Below are 16826 nucleotides of genomic sequence, written 5' to 3'. Positions count from 1 at the left end.
TCCTTACTCCTTATGTTTCTCTGCTCTGGGATATTCCCTATCATTCTGGCTCGACGCCGGGATAAGAAGACTACTGGCCGAGTTCGGTCTGATAGAGGAGTATCCCACGAGCATTACAAAAACTCACTATCGAGGCTCCTTCTGGAATTCCATAACTTCATGTCATCTTGGAATATGGTAGTGAACTTTCATACTTTACAGGAAGCAGTGCCAGTCCACACTACTATTCAGTCCACCTGGATGTACAGTCCCCAAGGTATATATCCATTTTGTCTCCAGTTGTAATAGTTTCTTCTTCCTATCTCCACTCCGTCCCAGGGGGCATATGGTTGGTCAATCAACACAAAGCGCAGATCCTTCACCATGTGGTTCATCTCCAAAAAGTGTCTCGCCAACGCTTGGTCTGTCTTCTTTTTATCCAACGCTGTTCTAATGGTACTCCGATGGTTACCCATCCTCTTCTTAATATCATCATCGGTTTTACCTACATAGTATTTACCACAGACACAGTTAAGTAAATAAACCACGTATTTAGTGGAACAGGTGATATGAAATTTTATCTTGTATCAGCGGTTAGAATGTGGATGATGAAATGTGGTACTTTCAATCATGGAATTGCAAGTTGTGCAACTGATGCACTTGAAACATCCTGGTTTTCGGGTTTGTAGCCATCCTTCTTTGTTTAGGATGTTTAGGATCTGTTTTCATTAATAGATCTTGTAAGTTAGGACCTCTCCTATATCCCATCCTTGGAGATCTGGGATTTCTGGAATGGGAGCGCTGCATCATATGTCAGTAATCTCCAATGTTACCTTATCGATTTAGCCAACACATCAGTTGCAGGAGTATAGGTAGTGACGAATTTCATCTGTTCTTCAAAGTTCCTTTGCCCTTGGTTTGTCAATAATTCTGTTCTTACACATTCATTGACTGCTCTCTGGGCTCCCTTGATGATATCAAAGGTATATCCAGTTACCTATTTGGCCCTTACTTATCTATATCCATATGCTCCCTGGTATTTATTCAGTTTTTCATTTATTCATTCATTCAGTTTTTAATTTTTCATTGTTATATTCTTCCTTTCTTACATTCTTCCTTTTTATGTTTTAGTATATTCTCTTTTTTCATATATAGGTGATTCCAGAGATCATGTACTGGCTTGGGATGTTAGTATCCCCTTATCAATAAGGCATTTCCCTTATGATTTGAGTAGATTACCCAATATCATAGACGGAGGTATGTATCTCTATCATTTGCATATGGCTTGATCTTGATACATGGGGTTTGTGGCAATATTGTCAGACGTACACAATAGTAGCTGATTGATTTCAGCCAGTGACTCAGATGATGACAGAATTAGACACGCCCCCCATTCATCAATCTTGGCTTACATCTGTTAACAGTATGTATATCAATGTAATTTACACTTTGTATAAGTTCAAGGCTAGAGACTACATATAGCTGATGTCATTTACTTGCTGTTATTATCGATGTTATGCAGTGAGTATAGACCATAGCCATCCGTAACTATTTGGTGCTGCACACTGGCTACATATTAGTGTGTGATGGGGATTGTGGCCTGACACAGGATCGTAAACACGGCCGTCTGATTGGCTGATCCTGGTGATGCAAATTATAACCTCACTGGACACTCCCCCCAGCTCTCACTATCGTATGTTTCCACGCTGCTAGTGTTTGGTAATGGTGTTTATGATGCATTGACCCTTTATGTTTTGATGTTCTTATGTAAATAGAAAGAGATAGAGAGAGGGTTATTTTTCACTTATGATATTTATTACATATGCTTATGTATATTACGTTTTGCTGTATGTTGATAGTATCCTGTAAGATACCTTTGTGATTGGTTGTGGAGGAAGTAGGAGGAGCCTGTTATATTATTTAAACACTGTTTTGGTCACTTTATGGTTGTCTAAGGAAGGGGTGAATGCCCCGAAACATCACGCATTAAAGTTTGCTGTGTCTTAAATCCAGAGAGTGCAATAATTGGATCGGTGTATGGACTTTTTTTGCACCCTGGTACTACAATTTGAGTGGGAGTGCGCTATTCATGACTTATATATATATATATAGATCTGTGTCAAGAAGGGCACTCTCAGGATTTGTAGATTCAAATAAAAAGACTTTATTCATACATCAGCACATGATAGTCGACGTTTCGGCCCCTATCCGAGCCTTCATCAGGACATATTAGATCTAAAAAGAACACATAAAACAAAACAACATATAATAGACATTACGTGCAGACAAACAACAGAACTACCCATCACCAACCTTTATTTATATAATCTAAAAACATAGTCAGATAGAATATTCAACCATACTACCTAGAAAGCAGGTGACTAATATCCCAGCATTTAACCATCATAGGAAAATGAACAATCATGAGTTCAAACATGTACCTAACTAGGTAACTTATTGATCAAACATAAGGATCAGGGACCAGCGCATAATCGTCAAATGAAACTGAACAAGAACAATCAAGGGTTCAAACTTGTACCCACCTAGGAAACTATAGGTCAAACTAGAGAATCAAGCTAGTTTGAACTATAGTTTCCTAGGTGGGTACAAGTTTGAACCCTTGATTGATCTTGTTCAGTTTCATTTGATGATTATGCGCTGGTCCCTGATCCTTATGTTTGATCAATAAGTTACCTGGTTAGGTACATGTTTGAACTCTTGATTGTTCATTTTCCTATGATGGTTAAATGCTGGGATATTAGTCACCTGCCTTCTAGGTAGTATGGTTGAATATTCTATCTGACTATGTTTTTAGATTATATAAATAAAGGTTGGTGATGGGTAGTTCTGTTGTTTGTCTGCACGTAATGTCTATTATATGTTGGGGTTTTTTTTTGTTTTTTTTTAAATTCTTTATTTATTCTGTGAGATTTGCATAACACAAACTTTATCCCTTCAATCCGGGATTAGTATGATACAATTAAAACAAGCATCTTTAGTCTTAATACCTTGAGATAAAAGGGAAATCATAATAATCAGTGAATCATACGTTAATAGTATACACCTCTCACATTTTCCAAAATTTACCTAAAACAAAAAATTAAACTGGTCAGCCAGTTTTCTCCTCCCCCCGGGGTGTCAGAATCCCTCACCACACGAACTCACCCTCTACGCTTTTCCACTAAGAGGTTCTCATTCCCTCAAAATCTAGGTTCCAGTCTCCTCTAAGCTGGGCTTCCAGCATATAATCTGAGTTGCATATGGGATATAGTATTCTTATCTGTTGGGATGTCCCCAAAGTCTGAATGTACACTGCCCATTTTTTTCATGAAGCGGGCTGTGCGGTTAGAAACGTCCCCTACAGTGTCTGCCTGCTCATATAGTAACTGTGTGAGTATTTCATTGTTTAGCTGTCCCAATTTTGGGGCCTCCCTATTCAACCATTTCCTGAATATGAGTTTCCTTGCCAGGAGGATAGTGTTGTGTACGAATGCCGTTGCACTCCTATTTAGGCCTTAACTGTCTAAAAGCGTGATTGTTTGTAGTGTAAGTGGATGGGTCCGAATACCAAGGGCCCCAAACCAGTGTTGTATCATACCCCAGAACCTTGTCAGCTTGGGGCAAGTCCAGATCATGTGCACTCGGTCTGCCTGAGTGTGTGCGCATCTGGGGCAATCCCCAGTGGCACTGGGATCCCATTTTCTATAGAGTTTAGGGGTAATGTAGGCTAGTTCAAGCATTCTAGAATGTGACTCCCTAAGGTCCATCGACAGTGTGGCTTTTCTGACCTTCTGTATGCTGTTTTGAATCTGTTCACCAGTAACCTGAGTTTCTAGCATCTCAGACCATTTTGTACATATATGCTCTAACGTGCGTGCATTATCTGGTTATTTTTCACTTATGATATTTATTACATATGCTTATGTATATTACGTTTTGCTGTATGTTGATAGTATCCTGTAAGATACCTTTGTGATTGGTTGTGGAGGAAGTAGGAGGAGCCTGTTATATTATTTAAACACTGTTTTGGTCACTTTATGGTTGTCTAAGGAAGGGGTGAATGCCCCGAAACATCACGCATTAAAGTTTGCTGTGTCTTAAATCCAGAGAGTGCAATAATTGGATCGGTGTATGGACTTTTTTTGCACCCTGGTACTACAATTTGAGTGGGAGTGCGCTATTCATGACTTATATATATATATATAGATCTGTGTCAAGAAGGGCACTCTCAGGATTTGTAGATTCAAATAAAAAGACTTTATTCATACATCAACACATGATAGTCGACGTTTCGGCCCCTATGCGAGCCTTCATCAGGACATATTAGATCTAAAAAGAACACATAAAACAAAACAACATATAATAGACATTACGTGCAGACAAACAACAGAACTACCCATCACCAACCTTTATTTATATAATCTAAAAACATAGTCAGATAGAATATTCAACCATACTACCTAGAAAGCAGGTGACTAATATCCCAGCATTTAACCATCATAGGAAAATGAACAATCATGAGTTCAAACATGTACCTAACTAGGTAACTTATTGATCAAACATAAGGATAAGGGACCAGCGCATAATCGTCAAATGAAACTGAACAAGAACAATCAAGGGTTCAAACTTGTACCCACCTAGGAAACTATAGGTCAAACTAGAGAATCAAGCTAGTTTGAACTATAGTTTCCTAGGTGGGTACAAGTTTGAACCCTTGATTGATCTTGTTCAGTTTCATTTGATGATTATGCGCTGGTCCCTGATCCTTATGTTTGATCAATAAGTTACCTGGTTAGGTACATGTTTGAACTCTTGATTGTTCATTTTCCTATGATGGTTAAATGCTGGGATATTAGTCACCTGCCTTCTAGGTAGTATGGTTGAATATTCTATCTGACTATGTTTTTAGATTATATAAATAAAGGTTGGTGATGGGTAGTTCTGTTGTTTGTCTGCACGTAATGTCTATTATATGTTGGGTTTTTTTTTTGTTTTTTTTTAAATTCTTTATTTATTCTGTGAGATTTGCATAACACAAACTTTATCCCTTCAATCCGGGATTAGTATGATACAATTAAAACAAGCATCTTTAGTCTTAATACCTTGAGATAAAAGGGAAATCATAATAACAGTGAATCATACGTTAATAGTATACCCCTCTCACATTTTCCAAAATTTACCTAAAACAAAAAATTAAACTGGTCAGCCAGTTTTCTCCTCCCCCCGGGGTGTCAGAATCCCTCACCACACGAACTCACCCTCTACGCTTTTCCACTAAGAGGTTCTCATTCCCTCAAAATCTAGGTTCCAGTCTCCTCTAAGCTGGGCTTCCAGCATATAATCTGAGTTGCATATGGGATATAGTATTCTTATCTGTTGGGATGTCCCCAAAGTCTGAATGTACACTGCCCATTTTTTTCATGAAGCGGGCTGTGCGGTTAGAAACGTCCCCTACAGTGTCTGCCTGCTCATATAGTAACTGTGTGAGTATTTCATTGTTTAGCTGTCCCAATTTTGGGGCCTCCCTATTCAACCATTTCCTGAATATGAGTTTCCTTGCCAGGAGGATAGTGTTGTGTACGAATGCCGTTGCACTCCTATTTAGGCCTTAACTGTCTAAAAGCGTGATTGTTTGTAGTGTAAGTGGATGGGTCCGAATACCAAGGGCCCCAAACCAGTGTTGTATCATACCCCAGAACCTTGTCAGCTTGGGGCAAGTCCAGATCATGTGCACTCGGTCTGCCTGAGTGTGTGCGCATCTGGGGCAATCCCCAGTGGCACTGGGATCCCATTTTCTATAGAGTTTAGGGGTAATGTAGGCTAGTTCAAGCATTCTAGAATGTGACTCCCTAAGGTCCATCGACAGTGTGGCTTTTCTGACCTTCTGTATGCTGTTTTGAATCTGTTCACCAGTAACCTGAGTTTCTAGCATCTCAGACCATTTTGTACATATATGCTCTAACGTGCGTGCATTATCTGGGGCCTGCAGTGTCCTATAGATTGGGGATATGAATGTTAAACCCTTCGTGTACAAATGACCAATTTGAGCTATCCTTTTAGTTTCCCTAGGGGCGGTTGTCAGACTGAGTAACTTAGTAATGTAATGTTTTGCCTGTAGGTAGGCGAAATGGTGCGCGCGTGGTAAGAAAAAAGTTTCCTGTAAGTGTGCAAAGGTGCAAATGGTTCTCCCATCCCCCTCCAGCAATGTTGACACTTTATCTAGTCCTAGAGCTCTCCAGACCTTGAATGTTTGTGTAGTCATTCCCGGTAGAAAGTCAGGATTTCCCTGTAGTGGAATGTATTTTATGAAATCCTGTTGGCATTGCAGCCTACTACAGAGCTTCTTCCATGCCCAAAGAGGTTGTTGCAAAAGGGCGTAGCCAGTCAATATTTTGTCAGTTTTATCTACTGTCAAATGTGGCAATATGGCCAAAGACCAATGTTGTGTTATATGCTGCTCTAACTCAGTTATGGTAAAGTGGGAATATCCCGTCATCCAGTCAAGTACGTATTTTGCTTGTGTGGCCCAAGAGTACAGTTCTACATTAGGGACAGACAGGCCTCCCGAATCTATTACGCTCATCATTCTAGCTGAGTGAATCCTATGCTTTCTATTAGCCCAAATGAAAGAAAGGAAAAGAGACTTCCAGAAGCTCAGATCCTTCCTATGAAGCAGCATGGGTAACATCTTGGGGAATAGCACCATCTTAATAAGTCCTATCCTACCAGAGATGGATAATGGTAAGTTGACCCAGTGAGCAGTGAGGTCAGTTGCAATTCTCTTGAGTGGAGTATAGTTTGCTTTATACCAGTCCGCCGGATTACGTGTGAGCCGGATTCCTAAGTATTTAAAACTATTCCCTGCTAATTTGAAGTCATAAGAAAAGGTAGGGATATCATTGGCATGGGAGAGCCAGATTAGCTTTGTCTTATCCGTATTAATCTTGTAGCCTGATATTTGCCCAAAATCCTCTATGATTTTCATCAATGGAGGGATATACAATCTGGGATTCTGTACGTACAGTACCATGTCGTCTGCAAAGAGGGACAAGTGTAATGCTGTATCTCCTACCTTGAGACCATTAGTATTCCGAAGAATTTTTGCAGCCAGGGGTTCCAGAGCAAGATCAAACAGGAGGGGTGACAAGGGGCACCCCTGCCTTGTACCTCTGTATAGGGCAAATGGGAGTGATGTACTCCCATTGATCCTCACAGCTGCTTGGGGGGCAGTATATAAAGCGTTCAATGCTCGAGCAAAATTACCTACGATGCCGAATTGTTCTAGGCTATGAAACAGGTGGTTCCAAAAGACTTTATCAAAAGCCTTTTCCGTGTCCACTAATAGAACACAGGCTTCCTCTGAATGTGGCACACGACTCTTTCTGGCTTTTTCCCAATAATATGTCAACAATAGTTGTAGCATACGAACATTTACTACTGATGACCTGCCCTTTACAAACCCTGTCTGGCTAGGGTGTATTAGTTAGCTTGTAGTCTGAATTCATAAGCGAAATGGGGCGATATGACTCAGGGGCCAAAGGCTCTCTATCCGGTTTGAGAATAAGACTTATGGTCGCTTCTGTGAATCTCCTAGACAACACCGCTCTTCCCCTTAGTATGTCATTGTATAGGGAGGACAACGAGTCCGCTATCTCTCGTTGAAGTATTTTGTAGAACTCCGCTGGGAGTCCATGTGGGCCAGGGGCCTTTTCCAGCGGAAGCCCTCCAATGGCCGTCAGTATCTCTTTCATTGAAATGTTAGCATTTAAGCCCTGTTGTTGTGTTTCTGTTAATGATGGTAAAGTAAGATCATCCCAGAAGCTATCTCGAATCGAGAGGTCTGTCTGTTGTGCGGCATAAAGACGTGAGTAATATTGACTAAATACTTTCTGTATACCAGTTGTGGATGTATGAGTGATACCGTCGCTTTTACTGGCTGAAATGTTATTGTGTCCTCTAGTCGATTTCGGCAGTCTAGCCAGCATTCGTCCTGTCTTATTGCCATGTCGGTAGAATCTAGCACGTGTCTTTGTCAAGTCTCTAGCTGCATTTTGGGTTAAATACATGTCTCTATTTGCTTTGGCATCACGATACTTTGTTTTCTTGGTGCTTGTGGGATCACAAAGATATCTGTTTCTTGCGTTTAGTAGCTGCCTAAGTAGTAAATCCTCCCTAGCTTGCTTTAGTTTCTTGAATTTGATCATATATGAGATTGTGGCCCCTCTCAATACCGCTTTAGCGGCCTCCCAAAACAAGACAGAGTCGTTCCTATGTTCCTGATTTGCTGAGGTGTAGTTTAGCCATTCTCCTATTAGATAGTTTCTAAAGTTGTCATCATGCAGGAGGTATCTAGGGAAAGACCAACTTGCACCTCCCTCCCTTGGGGGTCCCACGTTAAGCTTTAATGTAATTGGGGCATGATCTGATATAGTTGGGTCATCAATTCCCACATCTCCAACCCTAGAGTTCAAGGACCCAGAGATCAGGAAGTAGTCTATGCGCGAAAGTGTGTCCTTTGCTGGGGTGACACAAGTATAGTTCCTGACCTCCGGATTCCTATCCCTCCAGACATCAGAGAGAAGTAGGGCATTGCGGAATTCGCGTATTATATGTGAATCTTTCTTAGAGTGCATAGTTCTGGCTCGAGTTGTTTGTGTGCGATTTGGGTTAAGGTATCTATCAGTGGGTGTCTGTGGTGTAAGATTATAGTCCCCTCCCAAAATCATTGGAGTGTCAGCCATCTGCAGGAGGTGAGTCCTGAGGTCGCTCCAAAATTCTTTTTTATGTGTGTGTGGTCCATAAACCCCTCCGATCAAGAGTGCAAAACCGTTAAGTAGGAGTTTAAGCAAGACATATCTCCCTTGCGGGTCTATTAACGTTTGGGTAACTGTGTAGTCTGCTGTCGTAAGTGGTGCTAATAACTTCCCCCACCCATCCTTGTTTTAATTTTAAGTGTTCACTTGGTTTAAGGTGAGTTTCCTCAAGAATTGCAATGTCTACCTTTTTTGAATTCAGATATTTTAGTATGGCCTTTCTCTTAATGGGTGACGTGATTCCTCCCACATTCCACAACATTATGTGTACCCCCATTCTCAATCTATGGGTATTGTTCTTCTGCACCTATACCTTGCGTGTGTGTTAGTATGTACAAGGCTCAAAGGATAGTTAAAATCCTATTGTTCCTGTGTTTGTCGTGATATTACTTACAGTTCTGACACCCCAGGGTCTCCTCCCTATCCAGAAGCCTAGGCTTGATGGATGGTTGCTCTCAGAAATGGATCACAGCAATACAAAAAACAAAAACAATGAGTTAATTTCACTCAGCGTTATCCACGCTCTGGAACATCAAGATAAGCAAAAACAATTTAAACAGTGGAACAATGAAACAAATAACAGAGCTTGATTTCAACAGTCACCCCCCCTCCCCCCCCCCCAATACGAAAAAGGATATGTTCTGGTGCCTCACAGTTGTGGGACACCCTGTGTAAATTAAATGTCCTCAGTCTTTAAGGTGCTTTCTCAAACCTGTGGAGACAACAAAGAAAGAAAGAAAAAGAAAGAAAGAAAAAGAAAGGAAAACGTAGAGAAAAAATGTAAAGTTCAACCTGGAAAACAGTTCTCCCAGAAGCAAGATCTAACCGACAGCCTCTGTTTGCTGTCCTGCTTCCGTTGTCTCTTTGAGATTAAGAATGTCACTAAGCATGATGTAAAAGGTAAGTGGGCATTCTTCAATACAGTCAGATACAAACATGGATGCAGTTATTTCTTCACGTCTCCACCTCCTCAATATGCTCAGCTTCCTTCTGCTCCACTCTGCAAGGATTCCATGCCTTCATGTATGCCTGAAGTTGTGAGGTAGTATCAAAAAACTTTGGGCCTTGGATAGTTTGCAGCTTAAGCAGGGCTGGGTAAAGCAAAGACACTGACTCGCCTTTCTCCAAAAGTTCTCTGCAATAAGGCGAAAACTTCCGTCGTTTCTTGGCCACTTCGGCCGAATAATCCTGGAACAAGTGGAGTTTGGAGCCTTCATATTTCAGATCTTGTGTCTGCCTGAAGGCTTTGAGGATCATGGTCTTATCCTTGAAATTAAGATATTTTATCATCACTTGCCTTGGAGAAGCCCTCTGCTCGTTATTCTGCATCATGGCTTCCACACGATGCGCCCTTTCCACCGTACAGGGAGTTTTCGCCCCCGGGTATGTCCAGCAATTTAGGTAGCGTAGTTTCAGCAAACTCAACCAAGGCAGCACCTGGTATTGATTCTGGGAGACCCACCACTCGAACATTGTTGCGGCGGGATCTATTCTCCAGGACATCCAGTTTTTCATGCAGCAATTTGTTTTGCCTTTGCAGTCGTGTGATACTAAGTGAGGATTCTCGTTGTTGCATCTCTGTATCTGCCACCTTCTGTTCCACCGTGGTCAACCTAGTAGAAAAAACTTTAAAATCCGAAGACAGGGCATCCAATCCCGTTTGTATCTGCTCAATCTTTGGCAGGAAAAGGGCAGATAATTGTGATACTATCGGATGGATGTCCTGCAATGGAGGGTCCGACAAATCAGCTTCCGTGTGTGTCGGCAGATGTACTTCCACTTGATTTTTCTGCCTCCTGTCATGCTGGCGCTGTTGTTTGGACATCTTGCCAGTACTTTTTTTATATGGAGTGTAATACCTTTGCATGCAAGCACTGATATGACCCAATCTTGCCTCCAGTAACTTAGGTTGATACAATATGATGGGATGTTGATGAAGATAACTGAGGGGATAATCTGGGGGGTGGTGAGAGATCACAGGGGGGGGGGAGCTCCGGGAGTTTACTCCATCATACCTGAGACCTTACAAGTTCAACAATCTTAGACAGTGCCTATTCAATGGCTCCTTGACCTCCCCACTGCCACAGACTCTCTTCTCCCAACTTCTTAAAAAGTGAATCAAAATGTCTCAAAATGTCTCTTATGAGGGTGAGAAAGTTTCACTGATGTGTTGTTTGCCAGACAATTTTGCGGTTTGACAATTATTCCACTTCACCTCTCACAAATGTTATCTGTAAGCAAGGGCAGCCCATGTCAAAACGTTAATGTTTTCCTGTACTTATTTGGCCCTTCGTCTGATGGTTCTAGCGACTATCTGTGCAGAGATTGCATACAGGACTGTGTACTGTCTTTCCCTGAATGTAGCCGCGAGTTTTGTAAGGGCTGGAACACTCCAGGACCACAGTCAGTGCGCGCCAAGCTGTGTTTTTGAAGCTGCGTAGGAGGCAAGATGGCGACTACTGCACACACTGTGACTAAACTGACATGCCACGGGGCTCCCGTTATTTATTTAGATAAGCTTACTTGTTTTGATGAGGCGTGCCTTCCTATGCTTCTTAAATCCTCTGTGTGAGCCTTCCTCTCGCACTGATGGTGAGAAAGTCTGACCTTAGTTGTCCCGGTGATCCGTCCTGCTGTTTACATGTACTAAGGTGGGAGAGTAGCTGTTATCACTCCGTGCCGTGCAGTGTCCGGGCAGGGTTAGGTGATCCCCGCCAAGGAAAGTGGCTTTTTTGGGCCAGATATTGCCGTTTTTAATGCGGTATATAGGGTATAGAATCGGAGCTCTCCAGTATGCGTCTATACCTGTTGCCCGCCCACCGGAAGTCTCCATGTTGTTTTGTTTTATGTGTTCTTTTTAGATCTAATATGTCCTGATGAAGGCTCGGATAGGGGCCGAAATGTCGACTATCATGTGTTGATGTATGACTAAAGTCTTTTTTTTTTAATCTACAAATCCTGAGAGTGCCCTTCTTGACACGGATCTATATATCTACATTTTGAGGATTGCACCCAGGTCTACTACACACCACCTTGGTTGGAGTGCTGGGCCACTGCCTAATTGTTAATATATATATATATATATATATATATATATATACACACACACGTGTTGCTCGTGGAGGCTGCCATGTTTACAGGCGTCTGAGCTTGCTCTGAAAAGTCCCAGCTTTACCAGCACGCTGGAAACGCTGGGACTTGCGTCATCAGAGCACTGAGTGAACGCCCAGCACCTTGCTTTGAAGTGTTCACAAAACGCTCCAAGCGAGCTTGAGTTTGCTTGGAGCGCTTGCCGAACATGGCTTTTGTCACAGTAATACACTTTCTCAGTTCATATTAGTGAAGCTCAACTCCAGCCCTCACATGTCTCTAACAAGCCAGAATCTAAGGTTTTACCAATTTGAGCTGAATCAGTGATTGAGCAGTCCAACCTAGGCAGGGAAATACTCACACTCTGCCCTGTTAGGAGTGTACAAGGGTAGAAATGAGAAACACAGCTTTTGTTGATATGTCATATTTACAATCAAGAAAAAAATAAAGGCCAATCCCTGGAGTACCCCTTGCCAATGCCCCAAGTACCCCCAGGGGTACACGTACCACAGGTTGAGAAACTAGGCTCTATCTGAATAATTAAAGAAAAAAATGGGTTTAGTATCCCTTTAAGAGTATGAATGTGTGAAAGAAAAGCATACTGAGCGAGGCTTATGAGTGTGAATGTGTGAAAGGAAAGCATACTGACAACTTCAGGAGTATGCACGTGTCATGCACACTATATGGTAGCAGTGTTTGTAACAAAGTTAGTATAAATATTATGCATACAGTGTGCAAGATGCATGCATGCTTACAAACTTACCTCAGTATGGTCTCATGGAAAGGAGTTAAGTTTTAATAAGGGAACGCAAGTTGTAAATTTGATACCACTTTTTAATTTTGATTTCCATGTCCATTTAACATCACCTCTTAGAGCTTAACAATGACTGAAACCTCATAAATACTAGACATTATATTGCATTGGGTTTGCTCAAATTTTGATTTGGGTTAAATTTCTAATGGATCCGTCTTTCACATAATGAAGGAAGTTAATGATTATGCAACAAGCCTTATACACAGAGGTGCACAGTTTGAGCAGAAATAATGCTATAACTCCAAAATGACTTTCTTCAAAGTTAAGTAAATTCATTTTGACACATTCTTAAAATTCTATTAATAGAAATGATTGCATAGGCAATTAGCACATCTAGGCAAGTATCCCTGCTTGTCTTCACCCAAAAAAACTCCATATACATTGTTGCCAATGCACTAGAGGATTCTGGGTAAGGTATGCAAATTAGATATGCACTATCTCAGGCTTTTTGCTTCAGATACTGTGTTAACACACAGCGGTCCCCTAATGGGGTAAGTGCAGCAAATACAAAAAATCACTACTGGACAGCTGTTTCGTTCTTATTAGAACTCATCAGCAGTAGATAGATTTTTGATTGCTGCTAGGTAAAGCTCATTCCAGAGTAAAATCAAAATTAATGATAATGAATTTTAAAATTCCATTAAACATAATTGTCAAAACCATCAGTACTCCCTGCTTTGCAATATGCCTGAATGCTCAGCAGTGGTTAAATGAGGAATGTGAATGATAACATTTTAATATATTCTATAGGCCTCCAGGAACGCATGTTACCTCAAACACTTTCTTCCTGATGGCAGGAATTAAGCCATTATCATACAGAGCTTTTAAAAGCCGGAACGTGTTTCCACCACCTGCAAGCAAAGCAGAAGACAAAGGCTAGTCATCTTTACAGTGACAACAGCTAATGTGACCTTAAAGGAAGCATAGCACATAACTATAGACACAAATGGTTGCTTATCTTACCTGGGCTTGCCATTTAGTTTAAAAATAAAGCATGTCCCATCATGTTTGCAAGTAATATTATATTTTATTTATTATAAATGTTTTGGGGTTGCGTATATAATAAAGAAAGTTTAAGCATTTGAAGAGACATTCTATTGCAAATACAAATATCTGTTTGATCTTGGCATACGTTTTATTTTGTAATGTTTTCAGTATACACTTATTTAAAAGAACATTACTCTTTGAACTCACATTTTACTGTAAATTGTTACAAAAATATATAGACACCAAAATAGCGAATTTTATTAGCATTAGAATGTTCCTTTAAGTTATGTATGTCAGACCTATCTCTGGTCTGAGATAAACACTGCTACCAGTGTGTGGCTAGGAGCTAGCTGAACAAATTAGGTGAGTCATTGACAAGAGGCATGTATGTATAGTTTCTCTATTCTTCCAGTTCCCTTTTTATCTCAAAGATGCAAAGCATTTATTAAATCTCCTTAAAGGGACAGTCTACAATAGAATTTTTTTTGTTTTAAAATATGGATAATCCCTTTATTACCCATTCCCCAGTTTTGCATAACTAACAGTTATATTAATATTCTTTTTACCTCTGTGATTACCTTGTATCTAAGCATCTTCTGACAGCCCCCTGATCACATGACTCTTTATTTATTATCTATTGACTTGCATTTAGTAATATGTTGTGCTAAATCTTAAATAATTCCTCGGGCATAAGCACAATGTTTTCTATATGGCCCACATGAACAACAGTGTCTTGTTGTGAAAAGCAAATACATAAGCATGTGATTCAGAGGCTGTCAATAGTGGCTTAGAAACAGGCAGGCATTTAGAGGTTTAAATGTTATAAAGTATATTAATTTAACGATGTTGGTTGTGCAAGGCTGAGGAATGGGTAGTAAAGGCGCTATCTATCTTTTTAAACAATAACAATTTTAGTGTAGACTGTCCCTTTAAGAATGTAGAATGGAGGACAGATTATAGGTGATTGACTGTGGAAGTGGCTGGATTGTATTCAGTCATACTTACATCATATAGGGTCATAAGCAATCAAAGTTTTTTGTAGGAGTACAGTGATTATGATAAGATCCTTCTCTCCTTTATTTTGGAAACACTGAACTTTCTGTTGACCCATAATTATTTTGTGTTTAATGGTTATTACTATCTATCTAGAAGTGTGGAACTGAGATGAGGGCAAAATGTGCTCCTGCTCTTATGCAACCTCTTTATGGGTTGGTGGGAACAGTTCCACATTCTCTCGGATAGTAATCATCATTTAGTATGACCTTTAGTTTATCTTTTTTTAAATTTTGTAATTTTTATTGGTATTTTTGAAATAAAAGAGTAATAGATACAACAACTGTACGATGCAATCGTACATCAAATACAAGAATATCAGAGAATACATGTAAGCATTACAGACATAACGAAAATATCTAAGTGGTGGGTGTCAGTGTCCAAACAGGACATAGAATAGTATCGAGGGGGGGGGAGGGTGGAAGGAAGGGGGGGGGGGAAGGGGAGGGAAATATTCTGAGGTGACTTTGGAGGAGGGGGGCCAGTTCAGATAAGTAAGGATAAGACCAGGTCTTCAGCCTATGTTGTTAGGGGTGTACTGACATCTAGGTGTCAAAGGTGGGGAGCCAGAGAGTATCAAAACTGTTTTTCCAATCGGACCATACCAGTTCGAAGAAATCAGTTCTACCCGAGGCATAGTAGATACTCTTCTCCATAGAGTACATGTATGCCATAGTGGAGACAATGTCCGACCAGGCTGGGGGAAGGGATTTTTTCCAAGATCTCGCTATATTAAGTTTAACAGCTGAGAGTAGGTAAATACAAAGTGAACCATGATGCTTGGATAATTTACATATGCCCAAGTGGAACAGAGCTGCCTCAGTGGTTCTGGGTAGGTTAATACCTAGACTGGTTAGTGTAGAAAAACATTTGTTCCAAGTAGGTTTGAGTCTGGGGCAGCTCCACCAAATGTGGATCATGTCCCCTATATGTGAGCAATCTCTCCAACAAGTGGGAGAGGCCCCAGGGAAGATTTTCGCGAGTCTGGCTGGGACGTAGTACCAGTGTGTGAGTACCTTGATGTAGGTTTCAAGGACTGTAATGCAGTGGAGGGTTTTCTTTGTAAGTAGGAGCGTGCGTTGCCACTCAAGGGGGGGGGTTTCGTGAAGTCCAACTTACGTTCCCATTTCAAAATATGCTGGGCTTTGTCAGCTGGGGCAGCACCTTCCATAAGGGAATAGTGCAAGGACAGTGGCTTGCCCAGTCTAAGCCCCTGTTGCCATCTAGCTTCCCAGAGGGTGAGCTGTCGGGGCAAGGAGGGTTTGAATCCCCACCTAGAGAAGAAGCTAGTAACTCTGGAGTATTCAAATTTCATATACGAGGGTGTGGATGGAGTGATATTGAGTTGGGTGTAGGGGGAGAAAGTTGTATGAGGCGAGGTAGACCAAAGGTCCCCCACCTTCGTGACGCCCAGCTTAGCCCAAGCGTTCGGATGGGAGTCCGGTAAACCGGTCAGAAGACCGGTTACGGAAGTAATTGGGGAAGGATGAGGGGCTACCTTAGGGTTATGCCTCAGGCGGTCCCAGGCGGACAGGCATTCCTTAATAATCGGATTAGAAACGCCTAGATTCCTTCTGCAATGGGGTGGTGTCCATACAAGGTCCCTTAGAGTAAGGTTATGTGGTAGGGAGGCTTGTTCAATAGACCTCCATTTACTATCCGAATCTTTAACACCCCATTGGGAGATATAGGTGAGCATAGCGGCATCCACATACCTAAAAATAGAGGGGGAAGCAACCCCACCGTGGATTCTAGGGTATTGCAGAGCGTTATGGGCTACTCTAGGGGGTTTACCCTGCCAAATGTATTTAGTACAGGCGCTCTGAAACTGTACTAGTAGAGTCCTAGGTACTCTTATTGGCAAGCAACGAAGGGCGTACGTGAGTTTAGGAAGGTAACTCATCTTTAAGGCCGCTATGCGTCCTAACCAGGATACACAATTGAAGTTCCATCGTGTGGGCAATGAACTAAGTTCGGTCAGTAGGGGTTTGAGATTATCTTCGATAATTTGGGGGATAGAATTGGATAGTTTAACCCCTAGATGAGAGACGTACTTATGGCTAGGGATAAACTTATATTTTCTACATATG

At 41.2% G+C, this 16826-nt stretch overlaps 1 protein-coding gene across 3 annotated transcripts in view; it reads right to left on the bottom strand.

Moving 5' to 3' along the window:
* Positions 1-16826, bottom strand: part of LOC128645588 (alpha-aspartyl dipeptidase) — a 128183-nt gene that overhangs the window by 65626 nt on the left and 45731 nt on the right. For all 3 annotated transcript variants that reach the window (XM_053698672.1, XM_053698673.1, XM_053698674.1), the window contains exon 5: positions 13468-13547. In XM_053698672.1, the coding sequence (XP_053554647.1) occupies positions 13468-13547 (80 nt within the window). The remainder of the gene's footprint in view (positions 1-13467; positions 13548-16826) is intronic.

The sequence above is a fragment of the Bombina bombina genome, chromosome 1 (assembly GCF_027579735.1).
Source record: "Bombina bombina isolate aBomBom1 chromosome 1, aBomBom1.pri, whole genome shotgun sequence".
Classification (NCBI taxonomy): domain Eukaryota; kingdom Metazoa; phylum Chordata; class Amphibia; order Anura; family Bombinatoridae; genus Bombina; species Bombina bombina.
Note: the sequence above shows the minus strand (reverse complement) of the source record. Positions and strands in the feature narration are given on the sequence as shown.